Raw genomic sequence first — 20,192 nt, 5'->3', positions numbered from 1 at the left:
ATGTGAGGTGATTCATTTTGGTAGGACTAATTTAAATGTGGATTACAGGGTCAAAGGTAGGGTTCTGAAGACTGTGGAGGAACAGAAAGATCTTGGGGTCCATATCCACAGATCTCTAAAGGTTGCCACTCAAGTGAATAGAGCTGTGAAGAAGGCATATAGTGTGTTAGCTTTTATTAACAGGGGGTTGGAGTTTAAGAGCCGTGGGGTTATGCTGCAACTGTACAGGACCTTGGTGAGACCGCATTTGGAATATTGCGTGCAGTTCTGGTCACCTCACTATGAGAAGGATGTGGAAGCACTGGAAAGAGTGCAGAGGAGATTTACCAGGATGCTGCCTGGTTTGGAGTGTCGGTCTTATGAGGAAAGGTTGAGGGAGCTGGGGCTGTTCTCTCTGGAGCGGAGGAGATTGAGGGGAGACTTAATAGAGGTTTATAAAATGATGAAGGGGATAGATCGAGTGAACGTTCAAAGACTATTTCCTCGGGTGGATGGAGCTATTACAAGGGGGCATAACTATAGGGTTCATGGTGGGAGATATAGGAAGGATATCAGAGGTAGGTTCTTCACGCAGAGAGTGGTTGGGGTGTGGAATGGACTGCCTGCAGTGATAGTGGAGTCAGACACTTTAGGAACATTTAAGCGGTTATTGGATAGGCACATGGAGCACACCAGGATGGTAGGGAGTGGGATAGCTTGATCTTGGTTTCAGATGAAGGTCGGCACAACATCGTGGGCCGAAGGGCCTGTTCTGTGTTGTAATGTTCTATGTTCTATGTAAGAGAATAAAGAGCAGTCAAAAATTAGCCACTGAAGGCCCTCAACTGGGGCAAGGGGAGGCAGCTTATCCGAAGCCTGGGCTGTCCCCATGAAAAATTGCTCAGAGATTGGGACAGGCAGGAACCCAGTGGGAAGCCCATCAGAGCTGTTTCATACTCACTCCCCACCCACAAACCCAACAACTGGGGGAGCATTGAACGCAGGGTCCATATTTAAAACCCAGAGTGGAATTGAAAGCATGGAAATTTCTAAAGGGACATTGAACAAGGACATTGGAGTTCAAGTTCAGAGAGTGGAACAAGTTCCAGGTTTCACATCTTTAAGTTTGTGCAGGTAAAGCACCATCGTGACTGTGATCTAACCAGGGTAATGGGCAGACAACTGGGCAAAGTTCTAGTTAGGAGGACATTCGCCCGTCTTACTAGACTAATAATCCAGAGGCCTCAAATAATGATTCAGAGACACATGTCCAAATCCTACCATGAAAGCAGAGGAATGGAAATTCCATTAATGAAATAAATCCGGAATTAAAGTTTGAAACATCAGTCACGGTGACCTTGCAACTCCTCAAAAACCCATCTGTCATCCTTCCCCGGTGTGAATCCAGACCCACAACAATGTGGTTGACTCCCAAATACCCTCTGGACTAGCCTATTAAGCCACTCAGTTGATTTTGAGAAGGTAGTTCACCACCATCTTCTCAAAGGCAATTAGGTATTGGGTAATAAACGCTGACCTAGTTAGCGACATCCCCTGAATGAATTATTTTTTAAAGTTATGAAGAGAATATGCTAATGGTTACACTCTATGACATGGCCAGGTGACCAGTATCCAAAAGATGAGAAGTACTCAAATAATACTGCAATAAAATATATTTTGGTTACGGGCATTGAAGACAAGGGTGGCACAGTGGTTAGCACTGCTGCCTCACAGTGCCAGAGACCCGGGTTCAATTCCCGGCTTGGGTGACTGTGTGGAGTTTCTCTCTGTGTCTGCGTGGGTTTCCTCCGGGTGCCCCGGTTTCCTCCCACATGCAAAGATGTGCGGGTTAGGTGGATCGGTCATGGTAAATTACCCCTTAGTGTCAGGGGGACTAGCTGGAATAAAAATGTGGGGTTTCGGGAATGGGGCCTGGGTGGGATTGTGGTCAGTGCAGACTCAAAGGGCCGAATGGCTTCTTTCTGCACGTGTGGGATTCTGAGTTCAGACTTTGTTGATTTGTTCCAAAGAACTGAAAATGTTTCCATTTATGTAGCGTCCTGTACGACTTCAGGACATCTCAAAGCACTTTACATTAATGAAGTAACTTTGAAGTATAGTTATTGTTAAATGACATGAAACCTGACAGGAAATTTTGTGCGTAGCAAGCTCCCACAAACAGCAATAATGATATTGCCCAGAGAATCAGTTGTTACAATGTTGATTGAGGAATAAATATTTGCCAGGACACCAGGGGAGAACTCCACTGCTTCTATTTGAAATAGTGTGGGAATTCTTTTTGATTTGATTTTTATTTGTATACCAATACATGTGACAATAATAAATCAGTGAAAAGTATTGTTTCTTGCGCGCTATACAGACAAAGTATACTGTTCATAGAGAAGAAAAGGAGAGAGTGCAGAATGTAGTATTACAGTCATAGCTAGGGTGTAGAGAAAGATCAACTTAATGCAAGGTCGGTCCATTCAAAAGTCTGACAGCAGCAGGGAAGAAGCTGTTCTTGAATCGGTTGGTATGTGACCTCAGACTTTTGTATCTTTTTCCCGACGGAAGAACGAGCGCGCAGCCGGGGTCTCAGTGTAAGTAATATCTCATCCGAAAGATGGATAAATATTAGTTTGGAAGCAGCACTAATGCACAGAATGAGATAATCAAATATCCCGAGGGAGATGATGGTTTCTGTGCTGTCTGGTTTGTTGAAACAGGATAAAACAAGACAGCTGGAAGCACCTCACTCCTGTGCTGTTAAGTCTATAACCATCATGCGCAAATGAAACAAATTTTGAACCTGAAGATTTATCTTCAGTAATCAGAAAATCCACGTCAAAAAGTTGTCTCGCTTTTAATGCCCCAGTTGTTACAACATTTCAGTCCACTCATCATTTCTCTTCTGACAACTGGGATCCTTGCACAAGGATCAGTGCAAATCTCCAGATTAGGTAAATGCTAATCAACTGGGGGCTTTTCATTATTGGGGAGAGGACCCGAAAGAGTCAGGCGGTGATCTAAAGAGAAAACGCTGGAAAATCTCAGCAGGTCTGGCAGCATATGTAAGGCACGGTAGCACAGTGGTTAGCACTGCTGCTTCACAGCTCCAGGGACCTGGGTTCGATTCCCGGCTTGGGTCACTGTCTGTGTGGAGTTTGCACATTCTCCTCGTGTCTGCGTGGGTTTCCTCCGGGTGCTCCGGTTTCCTCCCACAGTCCAAAGATGTGCGGGTTAGGTTGATTGGCCATGTTAAAATTGCCCCTTAGAGTCCTGGGATGCGTAGATTAGAGGGATTAGCGGGTAAAATATGTAGGGATATGGGGGTAGGGCCTGGGTGGGATTGTGGTCGGTGCAGACTCGATGGGCCGAATGGCCTCTTTCTGTACTGTAGGGTTTCTATGATTTCTATGAGAGAAAAGAGCTGACGTTTCGAGTTCAGATGACCCTTTGTCAAAGCTTTCAAAATCAATAGCTTTGACAAAGGGTTATCTGGACTCGAAAGGTCAACTCTTTTCTCTCCTGACAGATGCTGCCAGACCTGCCGAGATTTTCCAGCATTTTCTTTTGGTTTCAGATTCCAGCATCCGCAGTAATTTGCTTTTATTTTGAGTCAGGCTGTGATATTGCTTCAATATTTCCACATTGTAGGTGTAACCGGGGGGGGGGGGGAAAAAGGTCACAATGAACACCAAATGACACATCTCTCCTTCCTCCCCTCGGACGTTACTACCGCCCCCACAGCTTTAACGATTGGTTTATGTTTTAAAAGAATCTATATGAAGGTGCTTGCAACGCCAATTATTTTACCATTTGGCAGGTGTCGGAAACATTCCCAAATTTCAAGTTTTCGCGACCCTCCTGTGGCTAGATTTTACTGTGATTTTACTGCCAGCAACATAATGGAAGGATGACCAATTATTTTTTGATACCAACGTCTCCGGTTGGAATTGCAAGGATAGAGACAGAGGTCAAGCAGACACAGACAGGTTAGTGGAATGGGCGAATAATGCAGAGAAGCGTCAAGTGATTCATTTTGGCGGGAAGAATGCTTTTTAGTTTATTTATTAGTGTCACAAATCGGCTTACATTATCACTGCAATGAAGTTACTGTGAAAATCCCCCAGTCACCTGTTGGGGTACACTGAGGGAGAATTTAACATGGCCAACACATCTAACCAGCACGTCTTTCAGACTGTGGGAGGAAATCGGAGGAAACCCACATTGACACGGGGAGAACGTGCAAACTCCACACAGACAGTGACCCAAGCCGGGAATCGAACCCGGGTCCCTGGCGCTGTGAGGCAGCAGTGCTAACCATTGCACCGCTGTGCCACCTGCAGAGAGACAATATAAAGTAAAAGTAGTTCGAAGGGATGTTCAGGAACGGAGAGATCAAGGGGCCCGTGCATTAAATCACTGAAGGGCAGTCGGAGTGGTTAATAAGACACATGGGATTGTGGGCGTTATAAACAGGAGGCATAGGGCTGGATTTTCTCTCAGAAGTTTCATAAGAGACCCATTTTGGTTTAAAGGGTTCCGTATCATGCAACCTTTGCTCTAGGGAGGGTGGGGTGTAGAATGTCTTCAGATCCGCTGACCCTAGAAGCTGGTTGATCTGCGGCGGGGAGTGGGGGGGGCAGGTGTGAGTGCAGAGGTCTTTATTCCAGTTATGGTAAAAGTAGTTGGGTGGCCTCCAGCCCTTACACTCTCTCTCTCCCAGCCACCCACCCACCCCCCAGGACAGTTCAATTCCAATTCATGACCACGTCTCCCCCCCCCATGTCAATTCCTGACAACTGCATCCACTCCCCCATCCTTGGAATCATTCCCCAGGCTCCTCATACTCTCCATGCCAACACATGCCCCTTCCATGCCCATTCACATGCTTATTGTTCATGTGCAATGCCAAGTGTGGAACTGCAGGGGGGTGGGAATCACCCAATCTGAAATGTTCTGGAAACATTGATGGATAGGAGGTCTTTCCCCCATTATGCATCCTTTGTGGAATAAAAACATGACCCCAGAAGGGATTCTGTTTTGACAAAGGAAGTGAACTGTTGACTCTTTGCTTGCTTGACATGTTTAAGCGGCTATAACAAGTTGTTCCACAATCTCTTTTTGTCCTGCTCTCATTTGTGAAAGATCAAGAGGTGCGAGGGGTTTTTGAAGCCTCTTTCATTGATACTTTCAAGTTCAGTTTGATTGACACTTTTATAAGGTTGTAGGAACAGCAATTTCTTTTGCAATGGACAATTCTGAACAGGTGTTTTCTTCACAGCTGTTCCTCACTTGCCATTGTTATTATTATATGGCCCATTGGATTTGCACTACCAGGTGAATGGGCATGGAAGAGGCAGGAGTTGGTATTGAGTTGGCGTGGAGGGTGGGAGGAGGATTGGCTCAGGGTCGGCATGAGCAAGTCCTTTAAAACTTACCTCTCCAAAGGTTCCCAAATCCAGATCGTGTTTCGTGGCTTCTCAGCTAAGTGTCCATGCAGGGGGCTGGGAGATGCTACCTGGAGGCAGCAAGGGTGGGAGTACGGGGTGTGAGCTTGCAACCTGCACCCTTATCTCGTGCCAGCGAAAAGTGCTGGTGCCGGGAATGGAAGCAGGAATTCCAGAATCGGGTTTGGCCTGCCGTTTATGAATGGCTTCAGTCATTGTGCCAGCTCTGAATGAAGATCCTTGACCTGAAACGGTCACTCTCTTTCTCTCTCCACAGATGCTGCCGGACATTTCCAGCATTACCTGTTTATATTTCAGCTGTGGCTCAGTTGGTGGCGCCCCCACCTCTCTGAGTCAGTAGATGGTGAGTTCGAGACCCGTTCCAGTGCTTGAGCCCACAATTCAAGGCCAGCATTCTGGTGCAGCGCTGAGGGAGTGCTGCACAGTTGGTGATGCCAACCTTCGGGCGAGCCACCAAATGGAGGCCCATTCATCCTCACAGTGGACATTGGGTGGCACAGTGGATTAGCACTCACAGCACCAGGGATCTGGGTTCAATTCCTGGCTTGGGTCACTGTCTGTGCGGAGTTTGCACGTTCTCCCCGTGTCTACGTAGGTTTCCTCCGAGTGCTCCGGTTTCCTTCCGCAGTCCGAAAGACGTGCTGGTTAGGTGCATTGGCCATGCTAAATTCTCCCTCAGTGTACCCGAACAGGTGCCTGTGTGGCGATTAGGGAATTTTCACAGTAACTTAACTGCAGTATTAATGTAAGCCTACTCGTGACAATAAACAAACTTAAAACTTGAAAGATCCCATGGCCAATATTTATCCCAGTCCAACGATGAGAGAGTTCGGTTGATTGGCTATGCTAAGTTGGCCTAGTGTCAGGGGCATTAGCAGGGTAAATATGTGGGGTCACGGGAATAGGGTCTGATGGGATTGTGGTCGGTGCAGACTCGATGGGCCGAATGGCTTTCTTCTGCACTGTCGGGATTCTATGATCCAAACAATCTCTCAAAAACAGGTTATGCGGTTATCGTATTGCTGTTTATGGGAGCTTGCTATGTGAAAATTGGCTGCCATGTTGCCAACATTACATCACAAAAGTACACTTCCAAAGTACTCCATTGGCTGTAAAGCACTTTGGGACCTCGGAGGTTGTGAAAGGTGCTATAGAAATGCAAGTTTTACCTTCCTCCACAAGAGATACACAGAGAACAGCAAGGGAGGATGTCGGCGCAAGACCCAAGATCAGACGGTAAGGTTTTTCTTTCAGAAAGCTCAATCGTCAGGTAAACAAAATTTGAAAATACGCAGAAGTTCCTCATCGCAACCGAGTAAAGCTAGTTCAACATTTTCTTCAGAAATAAAGATCCAAAATCTAAACCAGCGTTTATGTTTCCTTTCAGTAACACAAAAGGGAGAAACATCAAGCATGACAACGAAATCAATAGGTTGCAAGACAGACAATCCATTCGAAAGGAAAGGTTATTACTTGGTAACAGGGAAAAAAGCACTAAAGAAATTAGTGACATTAAGTAACTGAATGTACAAATATTCAGGACCATGTGAAATCACAGCATGGAGAACGGTGAAAACGGGAGGGAGATTTGGAGGGAATAGGTCTGTAATTGAAATAGAATATTGATGATTTTCGATAGAGTGTGAGGATATGTGTTTGGAGCTTAAATACCAGAATAGACCTGTTTCAGTGCAGTAAATTCCAGGTAATTTCGTGTAAAAAACACACACCATCCACTTACTGACGTAGTTGGCGTTAACCTGCTTTTATTTTGTTTACAGGATGTGGGTGACGCTGACTAGGTCAGCATTTATTGCCAATCCCTAATAACCCTCGAAAAGGTGGTAGTGAGCCGCCTTCTACAACTACTGCAGTCCCTGCGGTGTAGGTACATCCACAGTGCTGTTAGGGAGGGAGGTCCAGGATTTTGATCCTGTGTTTAAAGTTTGTTTTTTAAGTCACAAGTAAGGCTTACATTAACACTGCAATGAAGTTACTGCGAAATTCCCTTAGTCGCCACACTCCGGCGCCTGTTAGGGTCAATGCACCTAAATCAGCACGTCTTTCAGACTGTGGGAGGAAACCGGAACATCCGGAGGAAACCCACACAGACACGGGGAGAACGCGCAAACTCCACACAGACAGTGACCCTTTAACTTTACTTCAGTTCCTGCAGTGCGTCTTGTGGATGGTGCACACGGCTGGCACTGTGCATCGGTGGTGGAGGGAGTGGATATTAAAAAACGGTGGATGGGATGTCCTTCACCATTACCTCTTTGCTCCCTCCAGACTCTGTCGAATTATAGACCGTGACTCCTCTCCAGGTGCAAATCAATAAATTCTGCAGAATGATAATCAGTCAGAGCTTGGCTATCAAGAGACATTCACCCCTGAGTCAGAACACTCTATAGTAGGACATTCGATTCCACGCGTGGCCCCTATGTAGTGAGAAAAATAGACACTTTTTCACTCTGGAACCAACACTCTGGCATTTATTTGGTAAGCTTTTGCTCCTTATCACTGTTGTAATGTAGGGAAAATGGCAGAGAAGGTCCCACAAAAAACAATGTAATACTGACCAGATTATAACCTGCGATATCGACTGAGGGATAAATACCGGCCAGGACACTGAGGATAACTCCCCTGGCTCCTCTATGAGCCGGATCTTTTATACCCAACAAGGAGGGCAGGTGGGACCCTCGGACGATGGATCTGTGATGGGTTGTCACAACTAAATAGGCCTCGCCTCTCCCCATCTCTAAACTCTTCTAACCGCACTTAAATTAGCGGAGTTTCTGGAAACTAATAATCTAGCGATATTACCACTCGGCCGTCATTTCCCCATACTAGGCCAAAATTCAGTCAGTAATTAGAAGCTGTGTCACTCATTTGGGGAATGTGGGTATCATTGGCAAGGCTGGCATTTATTGTCCCGCAAGAAATGTTGACATGTCACCCTCTTCAGTTGCCGTAGCCCACCCAGGAGCAGGTGCTCTTGCATTAGGGGGGGAATGACCGATACAAGGTATGGTGGCGTTCCCAATGGATTTGCTTCCTGCACGATGGCCGCTTGGGACCAGTTTACAGAGCACAGCAGGACCCTGTGGAACTGCACTCCAGTAAAAGAGACAGAGGATTAGCGGAGTAAATTCAGTGGGAAAATAACAGCGAAGGAGCAGGCATCAGAGAGGCAAGTGGGATGATTTGTACATGAACTTTGGGCTCAGAATGAATTGGAACAAGATTATTATTCGGAGCATGATCACAGTAGGTGGGAGCAGCTTGCTAATTGTATAATAATTATGTTTAATTGAATGTAGATGGTGGGCAGCTCACTTGCGCATTCTATAAATAGACACAGGCTAACATGTGGTTGTTGGGTTGGGAGGTGGATACTTGTAATGTGCAACTCTGTAAATAAATATAAAAATGTGTAAAGATTGACTCCAGTTCTATCCTTTACCAGCTGGCTTTCGGGAACAGAGCTCAGCTGGTGACGGATGCCTTCTGCAATGTAAACATAATTCAGTTGTGTGAGGAAAGGGCTTCTTCTAGAATCTTCCTGCAGATTCCTATCCTGGGATGAGGCATTACAACGAGGTGTCCGCCTACACTCTCAGGTAGGTGTCGAAGATCCCATGGCATTGTGTTAAAGAGGAGCAGAGTGGTTCTCCTCGGACAATATTAATTCCTCACCCAAACACAATGAAACCAAATTATCAAGTCATTATCACACTGCAGTGTGTGGGAGCTGCTTCGTCCAAATTGGCTACGGAATTTCCGAGATTAAAACAGCAACTACAGCTGAGTCAGTGCAGACCCGATGGCCGAATGACCTCCTTCTACACTAAGATTCTATGAATCCATAGAATCCCTGTAGTGCAGAAAGAGGCCATTCGGTCCATCGGACCTGCACTGACCACAATCCCACCCAGGCCCCATCCCCGTAAACCCACTTATTTACCCTGCTAATCCCCCTGACACTAAGAGGCAATTTAACATGGCCAATCCACCCAACCCGCACATCTTTGGACTGTAGGAGGAAACCGGAGCACCTGGAGGAAACCCACGCAGACACAGGGAGAACGTGCAGACTCCGCACAGACAGTGACCCAAGGCCAGAATCGACCTGGGTCCCTGGGGCTGAGAGGCAGCAGTGCTATCCACTGTGCCGCCGTGCCGATTCTATGAACTAAAGGAATACAACATATGGCTGTAAAGCACTTCAAGAACTGAGTTGAGGAGGAAATTCTTCATTCAAAGGTTTGTGAATCTGCGCAAATCTCTACCCCAGAGGGTTGTGGATGTTCCATCGCTGAATACATTTAAGGCTGGGATTTCTGTCCGTCAGGGAATCAAGGGATATAGGGAGTGGGCAGGAACGTGTTGCAGCCCAGAGAGTGACCTGATTGAATGGAAGGGCAAGTTCAACGGGGCCATGTAGTCTTTCCCTTGCTCCTATTTCTTATGTCCAATCATTCTCTGTCTAAGAGGTCTTGTGGCACAGTGGGTAGTATCTCCTACCTCAGGACCAGAAGCTCTGGGTTCAACTCCAATGCCTGGACTCGTCGGCCGTGAAAGGAAAGTTGATAACGCTGTTCTAAGGGCTAATAATTAGGGATCCTTCTCCAAAAGGGAAAGTGTGCGCACTGATACAGTTAAAATTTCACTCTATCAGTCACTCACATGGTGCTGTGGTAGTCAGATGCTGTCAGAAGTCCCTAAAGTGCATTGATGTTTTGCTATCTCCTTCAGTTAATAGAAGGGAAACCTTCTTTGTTTTTTTTCATTCGTGGGACATGGGTGTCGCTGGCTGGCCAGCATTTATTGCCCATCCCTAGTTGCCCTTGTTCAGAGGGCAGTTGAGAGCCAACCACATTGCTGTGGTTCTGGAGTCACATGTAGGCCAGACCAGGTAAGGATGGCAGATTTCCTTCCCTAAAGGGCATTAGTGAATCAGATGGGTTTTTCCGAGAATTGACAATGATTTCATGGACATCAGTAGATTCTCAATTCCAGATATTTTTTATTGAATTCAAATTCTACCATCTGCTGTGGCGGGATTCAAACCCGGGTCCCCAGAACATTAGCTGAGCTTCTGGATTAATAGTCTAGCGATAATACCACTAGGCCATTGCCTTCCCAGATAGAAAGGAGATGAACACACATTCTATTCAATGCTGACTACAGCCAGGAACTACAATTCCCATTTTTCCTGCTTCCTGATGATCTACAATCCTTCCCAAGGCAGTCTTTTTTTATCCCAAGACAGAACTCCTTTGAATGGAGATCCTGGTATTGGGATAGATTTAGTCAGATCAAGAATCCTTACCCACAATGTAGGATCTTACAGCAGAGAAACAAGTATTGAGCTAAACTAATCTATACCAGTTTTTATGCTCCACTTGGGCCTTCTCCCACCCGGTCAACATTATCCTCCCAGCCCTTACTCGATCACGTATCTGCTTCCCCCTCAATGGACGGAATTTTCTCAAAGGAATTAGAGGCGTCGAACGGGTGAGAAGATGGTCGGTTTTCTTGCCGGTTGTTTCAGCGCTGTAAGTGATGGAAATTTACAGCACTCTGTACAAAACAGAAGCTGTCATGTGAATCTCGCCAGTGGGGGGAGGGGGTGGAGCCTCAGCTCACCCGTGAAGCTGGCTGCTGAGCTCTAGGGGCGCCATTGAGCAGGCGCTCCGATCTCCCAGTATACTGTGTACAGTCTCACCAGCAAGGCCATCATGTCAGGTCCCTGTTTGGTGGGGACTATGATTCTCGCCAGCGAGGACCTCGCCCGGTGAGGGAGTTAAGGTAACAACCAGGTCTCAAACAGTTTCTATCCCCCCTCCACCCTCCCCAACCCAACCACCCTTTCAGGACTGATGAAACTGGGTTCCGAGAAAAAGGAAAACATATTTTTGAATGCCCCCGTGACTGCTCTCAGCAGTATCTGGAGATCAATCCTTAATTCCTGGAGCTTTGGAGAATCCTTGCAAAGTAGGATGAAAACATTGATTTTTTTTTCCAAATCAAAGTGAATCAATTAATGACAAGTTCAGTCACGTCAGCTTTGAAAATGTAGAATTCCATCGCTCCCGCATTGCGATCAATAAATAGATGAACTGATTTGTTCTAATGCCCGGTCACACTATGCGATGGAACTCTGTACATACCAAACACTTCGTTGTCCTCTGGTGGGTCCATGGTCAGGCTTCGAGTCTCAGCTTCACACACAGTCTGAAATCAATAAAAATGGGGGGTTTCATTGTAGAGAGAAAGGCACTTCACTTCGTCTTTAAGATGCTTTAAAATGAGATAGATTAAAAATGATTGTGGCTACACAACTAACACAAAATGGCGATGGTTTGTATGATACCCCTGTCGATCACACCTGGAGACCCCACTGTGTTAAACGACTGGGGTTGACACATCTTGGATTACGTAACTATCCTTCACTCCTTGCATCTTTTTTCTCAAGAAATCCTGCTGCTTTTTGTGACGATACTGTGCTTTTAAGAAATGTAGTTAACTTATGCTTCTTTGGTACAATTTTGTCTTTTAAAAAGCATGTAGACAGTTACATGGGTAAGATGGGTATAGAGGGATATGGGCCAAACACAGGCAATTGGGACTAGCTTAGTTGTTAAAGAAAAGGCTGCACGGACAAGTTGGACTGAAGGGCCTGTTTCCATGCTGTAAACCTCTATGACTCTTCTTGTAAGTGGTATGTTTAAAATTCAGCTCTGTTTATATGGTGTCAATTTGTCTGCACTAGACAGCTCAAATTCTAACACAGGCTAACAGTTGACCTTGGCTAATGGGGTGCTTGTTTTAACATGAGTTGATGCATTTTTGTTTATTTTGGTTTTTCCCCTGGGGTTTCATATAAACGTGCATTTATCTTGTGCCTTTCATGACCTCGGGATGCCCCAAAGCCAAGCTCTTGACTAGGCTGATTGACAGAGACAGTTGTGTTAATGGGCGGAGCTAAATTAACAGGGGAAAATCAAAGGCAGTTTATGCCTGGTCTTGAAAGAAGCAAGAGGTGTCTCCATCTCTCTCTGGAGGCTGCTGTTTGACTGACAGAGGACAGGTGTCTCTTTGTCTCCCTCTCGCTAGAAGTGTTCAAAGGCTCTAAACTGTTCACAAGTAAGCCTGTATTGTTTGCTAACCAGTTTGGGACAGGAGTTTATGTCTATAATAGGGCTATTGATTTAATTAGCAGTTAGGAGTTGTAGCTTGTCATGTTTTGTTTGTCATAATTCTTCCATTATAGTTAAACTGTATTGTTAAATGTCGTTTGTTTTGATAAAAGCTTCCCAGTGTGTCAATAGAATCATACCTGGAGTGAAACACCTTATCCTCACACTCATGCCAAAATAAAAATAAACTGTTGGGGTCTAGTTGGGCTTCAGAACTTTGGGGTTTTTGGTCCGATTCCCTAACGCTTTTCTCAGGAAAGGACAGGAGTTTCAGTTAGGAGTTTGGTCTGCTGTAGCTCGTACAGACTGTTTGCATCGAGTTTTGTGCTCAGGAAATTGTCCACTGCTAGCTATTAGCTGGCACCAATAGCATCAGTAGACAGGCTGAAGCAATACGTGCATTTATATAGTGCCTTCCATGACCTCGGGATGCCCCAAAAGCCACTTACAGCCAGGTATTGCTTTTGGATGTGGGCACCGCTGGCTGGGCCTGCATTTAGTGCCCATCCCTAATTGCCCTTAAACTGAAAGGCTTGCTCGGCCATTTCAGTGAGCAGTTAAGAGTCGACCACACTGCTGTGGGTCTGGAGTCACATATGGTCCAGACCGGGTAAGGACGGCAGATTTGCTTCCCTAAAAGGACATTAGTGAACCAGGAGGATCATCATGACAACTGAATGGTTTCACAGACATCATTTATTCTTTTAATTCCAGATTTTCATTTAATTCAAATTTTACCGTCTGGGGGATTCGAACCCAGGTCCCCAGAGCATTATCCTGGGTCCAGCAACAATATCACTGCCTCCCCTAGTTACTGTTGTAACACAGTAAATGTGTCAATTCGCCCACAAAATCGCCCCAATGTAGCGCTGCGGTCGGTACAATCCAGATCATCTGTTTTTGTGATGTTGGCTGAGGGAGGAATGTTGTAAGAAGTTTAACAACACCAGGTTAAAGTCCAACAGGTTTATTTGGTAGCAAAAGCCACACAAGCTTTCGGAGCTGCAAGCCCCTTCTTCAGGTGAGTGGGAATTCTGTTCACAAACAGAGCATATAAAGACACAAACTCAATTTACATGAATAATGGTTGGAATGCGAATACTTACACCTAATCAAGTCTTTAAGAAACAAAACACTTGATTAGTTGTAAGTATTCGCATTCCAACCATTATTCATGTAAATTGAGTTTGTGTCTTTATATGCTCTGTTTGTGAACAGAATTCCCACTCACCTGAAGAAGGGGCTTGCAGCTCCGAAAGCTTGTGTGGCTTTTGCTACTAAATAAACCTGTTGGACTTTAACCTGGTGTTGTTAAACTTCTTACTGTGTTTACCCCAGTCCAACGCCGGCATCTCCACAGGAGGAATGTTGGCCAGGAGACAGGGGGAGAACATGCTCTCTTTGAAACAGTGCCGTGGGATCTTCAACATCGAAGTGGAGGCCAGACGGAGCCTCGGTCTAAACACTTCATCCAAAAAGATGGATTTGATGTAAACTTAGATTTTAGATCCCCCCCGCCCCCAAAGAGCGCTGGGTTTGGTGAAAGAGGGCAATTAACCTCAATTAACTGAGGAACAAAATGCTCATTATTAATATCATTATTAAAGATTATTCCGTCTCCCCAGGGGGTAATGAATAAGCAAGATACAGCACAATTGGAAGAATCTCTTCGCAGGGCAGTGCCAGTTTCTACATGAGCTGTTAGTCCTTCAGTAACATGCCAAGTATTTTTTTCTGAGAAACTTGAAGAGAGATTCTACAGCCTTCGAGAGTTTTTGAACACCATCTTCTGGATTTCACATTGACTTCCAACCTTTTACATGACTCAGTTACCCTGACTTGTTATTAGATTCACAGAATTGTGCAACAGATAGAAAACTTCAAGGCTCTGCAGCCTGTATTCACAAGCCCATCAAGATGCAAAGGAATTCATAATTTTTAAAAAGATTTTTAACTTAAAAAGCACCCCTTTAGATTTCATTTCACATTGTTCATCAGCTTCACAACCGACTGGAACTCCAGACCTTTCTGGATAAACATTGTCACCCGCAGGAGTGGATGCATAAAGTAAACATTGGAATAAACTGATGCACGGACATGTAATGCAGGGAGAAAACGGAAAGTTGGAAAAGGCTGCCACCCAGTGCAGTAACCAGTAAGTGGACAGTGCAATGGGTCAGCATGCTACAATTATACTTTGAAATCTCAGGCTCGAATTCATGCAACTCCATTGGCACGATGGCACAGAGGTTAGCACTGCTGCCTCACAGCGCCAGGAACCCAGATTCAATTCCGGCCTCGGGTCATCGTCTGTGTGGAGTTTGCAAATTCTCCCCGTGTCTGCGTGGGTTTCCTCTGGGTTCTCCCATTTCCTCCCATAGTCCAAAGATGTGCGGGTTAGGTTGATTGGCCATGCTAAATTGGCCCTAGTGTCAGGGGGATTAGCAGGGTAAATGTGTGGGGTTACGGGGATAGGGCCTGTGTGGGATTGTGGTTGGTACAGACTCGATGGGCCGAATGGCCTCCTTCTGCACTGTAGGGATTCTATGATCGAAATTTAGAATGGCACTCCAGTGCAGTGCTAAGGGAGTGCTGCACTGTTGGAGGTGCCAACTTCCAGATGAGACTGGACATAAAGGCTCTCAGAGGTGGATGTAAATGATCCATGGCACTATGTAAAGATGAGTAGGAGAGTTACCCTCAGTACCCTGGCCAATATTGATTTCTCAAATCAACCTTACAAAAAAACCTATCCAGACATCATCACATGGCTGTTTGCCAAATTGACTGTGGTGTTCCTTACATCACAACAACTACCCTTCAGACAGTAACTCATTGACTGCAAATCGATTTGGGACGCAAACAGGCATTACATAAATGTAAGTCCTTCTTATTCATGTATGCAAGATGATCAACACCTGCTTCAGTCATGGGTAAAGGATGCCTCCTCCTTGAGTTTAACCAAAATGACGGAGTGGGGCACTCGAGATCGGGGACTTTGGAGAGGCAGCGCATTATCTGAAAAAACAAGAATTATCCTGCCCAAATTTTAACCCATGTGTGGATGAGAAATTCAATGCAACTGTTCTGGTATAAAACATTAGATATAAAATATCAGCACTGCAAGTTCCCACCCAAGCCACACACCATCCTGATTTGGAAATATATCGGCCGTTCCTTCACTGTCGCTGGGTTAAAATAGAGTCAGAGGTTTACAGCATGGCAACAGGCCAACTTGTCTATGCTGCCCCTTTTTTTTAAAAAAACCACTAAGCTAGTCCCAGTTGCCCATGTTTGGCCCACATCCCTCTATACCAATCTTACTCATGTAACTGTCTAAATGCTTTTTAAAAGACAAAATTGTACTCGCTTCTACTACTACGTCTGGCAGCTTGTTCCAGACACTCACCACCCTCTGAAAAAAAATGCCTCTCTGGACCCTTTTGTATCTCTCCCCTCTCACCTTAAACCAATGCCCTCTAGTTTTACACCCCCCACCTTTGGGAAAAGATGTTGACTATCTCGCTGATCCAAGCCCGTCATTATTTTATAGACCTCTATAAGATCACCCCGAAGTCTCCAACGCTCCAGGGAAAAGAAGTCCCAGTCTATCCAGCCTCTCACTCCAAATTCTGGAAACCCCTTCCTAACAGCACTGTGGGTGTACATACACATGATGTGGAGATGCCGGCGTTGGACTGGGGTAGGCACAGTAAGAAGTCTCACAACACCAGGTTAAAGTCCAACAGTTGTGAGACTTCTTACTGGGTGTACCTACACCACAGGGGCTGCAGTGGGTTCAAGAAGGCAGTTCACCACAACCTTTCCAAGGGTAATTAGGGGTGGGCAATAAAAATGGCTGGTCTGGCCAGTGACACCTATGTCCCAAAGAATAAAAAAAGTCAATGCATTGTGAAATTCATCAACTGCAGTGTTACTAGGAAATAATAGCAGACTTCAATGAAAATATATAAACAAAAGGGCGGCACGGTAGCACAGTGGTTAGCACTGCTGCTTCACAGCTCCAGGGACCTGGGTTCGATTCCCGGCTTGGGTCACTGTCTGTGTGGAGTTTGCACATTCTCCTCGTGTCTGCGTGGGTTTCCTCTGGGTGCTCCAGTTTCCTCCCACAGTCCAAAGATTAAGTTGATTGGCTATGCTAAAATTGCCCCTCGTGTCTCGAGATGGGTAGATTAGAGGGATTAGTGGGTAAATATATAGGGATATGGGGGTAGGGCCTGGGTGGGATTGTGGTCGGTGTAGGCTCGATGGGCCGAATGGCCTCTTTCTACACTGTAGGGTTTCTATGATTCTATGAAAAACAACCAAAATATTTCCTGAACCATGTTCTATTCTGTTGATCCCTCTAAACCACAGTTGGGAATCGGGGATAATAGATTTTGGGTTGCACATTGTCTCCCTGTCCGACATGCTGTTGGATTTTACTTTTCTTTGTCTGGTGTTGAAAGTTATGATCCACAAGTGGCTTCTAAATCACATTTGGCAATAACGTGATTATGTCATTTTCAGGAAGCCTGCCTGAGACAGTTAAAGAATGAGATTGTCGTTACATTGTGGCCCCGAGCTATCCCTGGCTGAATAGAGCTATATAAAAAAAAACAGTACACCAGCGTCTTCAATTTTCTAGAATCACCTTGCTCGTCCTTCGAGGCGAAGGTGCCCATGTTCATCTTCTGGGTTGTTTGGTAGGATTCAGGTAGGTACCTAGATGACCACAAAAGTCAATCTGCACCCAGAAGCTTCTGCTGCAAATGGGACAAGATTCTGCTGATGATTGAGTGGTGGTTTGGGATTTCCTCTTACATTTTCTCCCCATCTCCGATATGCATTTGCTTTTGATGTAGATAGCACTATTTTTTATTTGGTCATGCCAGATACAGCGCCTGAGGGAAGCCCTCCCCCAGCTCCACTTGATTTGATTTATAATTGTCACATGTATTGGTATTCGTGAAAAGTTTTGTTTCTTGCGCCCTATACAGACAAAGCATACCGTTCGTCGAGACGGAAAGGAGAGAGTGCAGAATGTAGTGTTACAGCCATAGCTAGGGTGTAGAGAAAGATCAACTTAATGCAAGATAGGCCCATTCAAAGGTCTGATGGCAGCAGAGAAGAAGCTGTCCCCAGAATATTAGCTGAGCTTCTGGATTAATAGTCTAACGATAATACCACTAGGCCATTGCCTCCCCTCACTGCCAAATGTTTACTTTGGTGATACTCGTATGTGTCCGATCATTGATGCAGAGAGCTGGAGAGGGGACTGCTGAAGTAAGTCATTCAACACATCATCCCTGTACCACCTCTTTGAAAGAGCTCTTCTATAAGAATATGAGAAATAGGAACTGGAATATGCCCCTTCAGGCTGCTCCAGTTCAATAAGATTATGGCTGATCTTTGACCCGAATTCTACTTCTCTGCCTGGTTCCTATATCCCTTGGTTAGTCTGAAGTCCCAATTCCCTTGATCTTTTCCCACAGGCCTGCACCCAATTTCCTTCAGAAAGTTACTATTACATCTGCTTCCACCATCTTTCCAATCAGCCAATTTCCGATCATAATTTACCACAAGTCCTTCATCCAAGTATATTACATCTGGTCACCAACCTTCCTGCTAGATTCTCCTAATTTACTCTAACATAATTTTGAACACATCTATTAAACTTGTCTTTAACCTTCCCTTCTCCCAGGAGAACACGGCACGGTGGCACAATGGTTAGCACTGCTACCTCACAGCACCATGGACCTGGGTTCAATTCCCGGCTTGGGTGACTGTGGTGTTGCGGGGATAGGGTAAAGGGGAGTGTCTGGATGGGATGCTCTGTCAAAGAGTTGGTGCAGACTCGATGGGCTGTAGGGATTCTATTGTTCTAACACCCCATCTTTTCCCACGACTGAAGTAATCGTAACACCACTTTGGACTATCTGAGCAGTTCCTCACTTTGGCTCACCCCACCCCTTGACAAGACTTTCCTGTCTATTTGCTCAGCGGTAATATCGATCCCTGCGTGACCAAATAATGTGCCAAACTTAACAGCATATCAACATTGTCCACAAATAAACACAAGGTGGAGCAAGCAGGGAGCTCAGAATCAGTTGGGATGCAATTGTAAAGCTTGCCCCATTTCCATCCTTCGGTCGGTCTTACCCAGCATCAGTCCCCTTGAGCCTGAGTTTGTTTTGTACTACCCTATCCGTAAATATCCCCATGCCTGAGGGAGCTGGGCAGTTCTGGACTCGGGTAGTGATAGCACTAAGTAGATCAGTGCTTCCCAAACCCTTTCCCCTTTCGTACCGGTCAAAACTCAGTCTGTACTCCGTGGCCGTCATTGCTGCCTCGGAGTTTGTGAACCCAACAATCTCATGGCCCCTCTTGGGGAGGGGGGTTGTCGCATGCCAGTGTCTAAAAATCCCTGAAATAGATAGCAAGTGTCTTTATTGATTACACTTGCTTCGTCTGATATCCTGAGAAGGGAACAGAGGAATTTTACCAAGAATTTCTCTCCCTTTTTGGTTCAATTTATTTTCTCTGATTTTTTTTCCCCTCTTCAAGATAATGAGGGAGAGGAAGAGGTATTTGTAGAGTAGGGGAGAGTTGGGGATGTGGGGGCGGAACAGTATTCAGTACGGTGTTTAGTCAGCATGGCTCAGTTGGTAGTACGGGTGCCTCATAGTCAGAAGTCTCTCCAGGGTTAGAGCACAATAAAATCCAGGCTGCTGCCCGGAGGGAGTGCGGCACAGTTGGAGGTGTCACCTTTCAATGAGATGTTAACCCGAGGCTTCATCTGTCTACTTGGGTGAATGCAAAAAGATCCGATAGCAGAATATTGAAGAGTCGGGAAGTTATCTCCTGGCCAATATTCATCCCTCAAATCAACATCAGCCTTGGGGATCGGTGCTGGGTCCACTGTTATGTGTCATTTATATTAATGATTTGGATGAGAATTTAAGAAGCATGGTTAGTAAGTTTGCAGATGATGCCAAGATTGGTGGCATAGTGGACAGTGACGGTTATCTAGGATTGCAATGGGATCTTGATTTTAAAAAGTGGTCAAGATAACCCGTATAGTCCAGCATTTAAATGCAATTGCATAGGCAGAAATATCTTAAAATGAAGTCTTTGCAGAGATGAAGCAATCCATACACAGGATCCCTCAACACCCTCGCAATTTGCAGCGAATGGTCTTGGACCAGGGACAATGGCTCCACCCCTCAAATGTAGGCAGCAATTCTACAAACTGCAGGGTAATTCCACAAGGCTGCAGAGTAATCAGGGACAAGCTGTTAGGCAGCTTGCTGGCAAAGAAATGATCAAAGACATCACCTTCATAGTGTGTGTGCGGGCGGGCTGCCCTCCTCTCACACAGGTCAACTCCACTCCCGCCTCCTAAAGCTCGAATTAACAATATCCAACAGCTTCTCAAAGAACAAAATCAGACCTGGCTCAATAAATCCCTCATCGCCTATTTCGCAAACCTTTTGAGTTAATTCATGTTATTAATCACCTCATTAGATCTCTCAGA

At 45.5% G+C, this 20,192-nt stretch overlaps 1 protein-coding gene across 3 annotated transcripts in view; it reads right to left on the bottom strand.

Annotated features, from left to right (window-relative positions):
* LOC144495960 (myelin basic protein-like) overlaps nt 1-20,192 on the bottom strand; it is a 186,975-nt gene that overhangs the window by 97,733 nt on the left and 69,050 nt on the right. For all 3 annotated transcript variants that reach the window (XM_078216859.1, XM_078216861.1, XM_078216860.1), the window contains one exon: nt 11,627-11,690. In XM_078216859.1, the coding sequence (XP_078072985.1) occupies nt 11,627-11,690 (64 nt within the window). The remainder of the gene's footprint in view (nt 1-11,626; nt 11,691-20,192) is intronic.

This window comes from Mustelus asterias, chromosome 7, assembly GCF_964213995.1.
Source record: "Mustelus asterias chromosome 7, sMusAst1.hap1.1, whole genome shotgun sequence".
Taxonomy (NCBI): Eukaryota; Metazoa; Chordata; class Chondrichthyes; order Carcharhiniformes; family Triakidae; genus Mustelus; species Mustelus asterias.
Note: the sequence above shows the minus strand (reverse complement) of the source record. Positions and strands in the feature narration are given on the sequence as shown.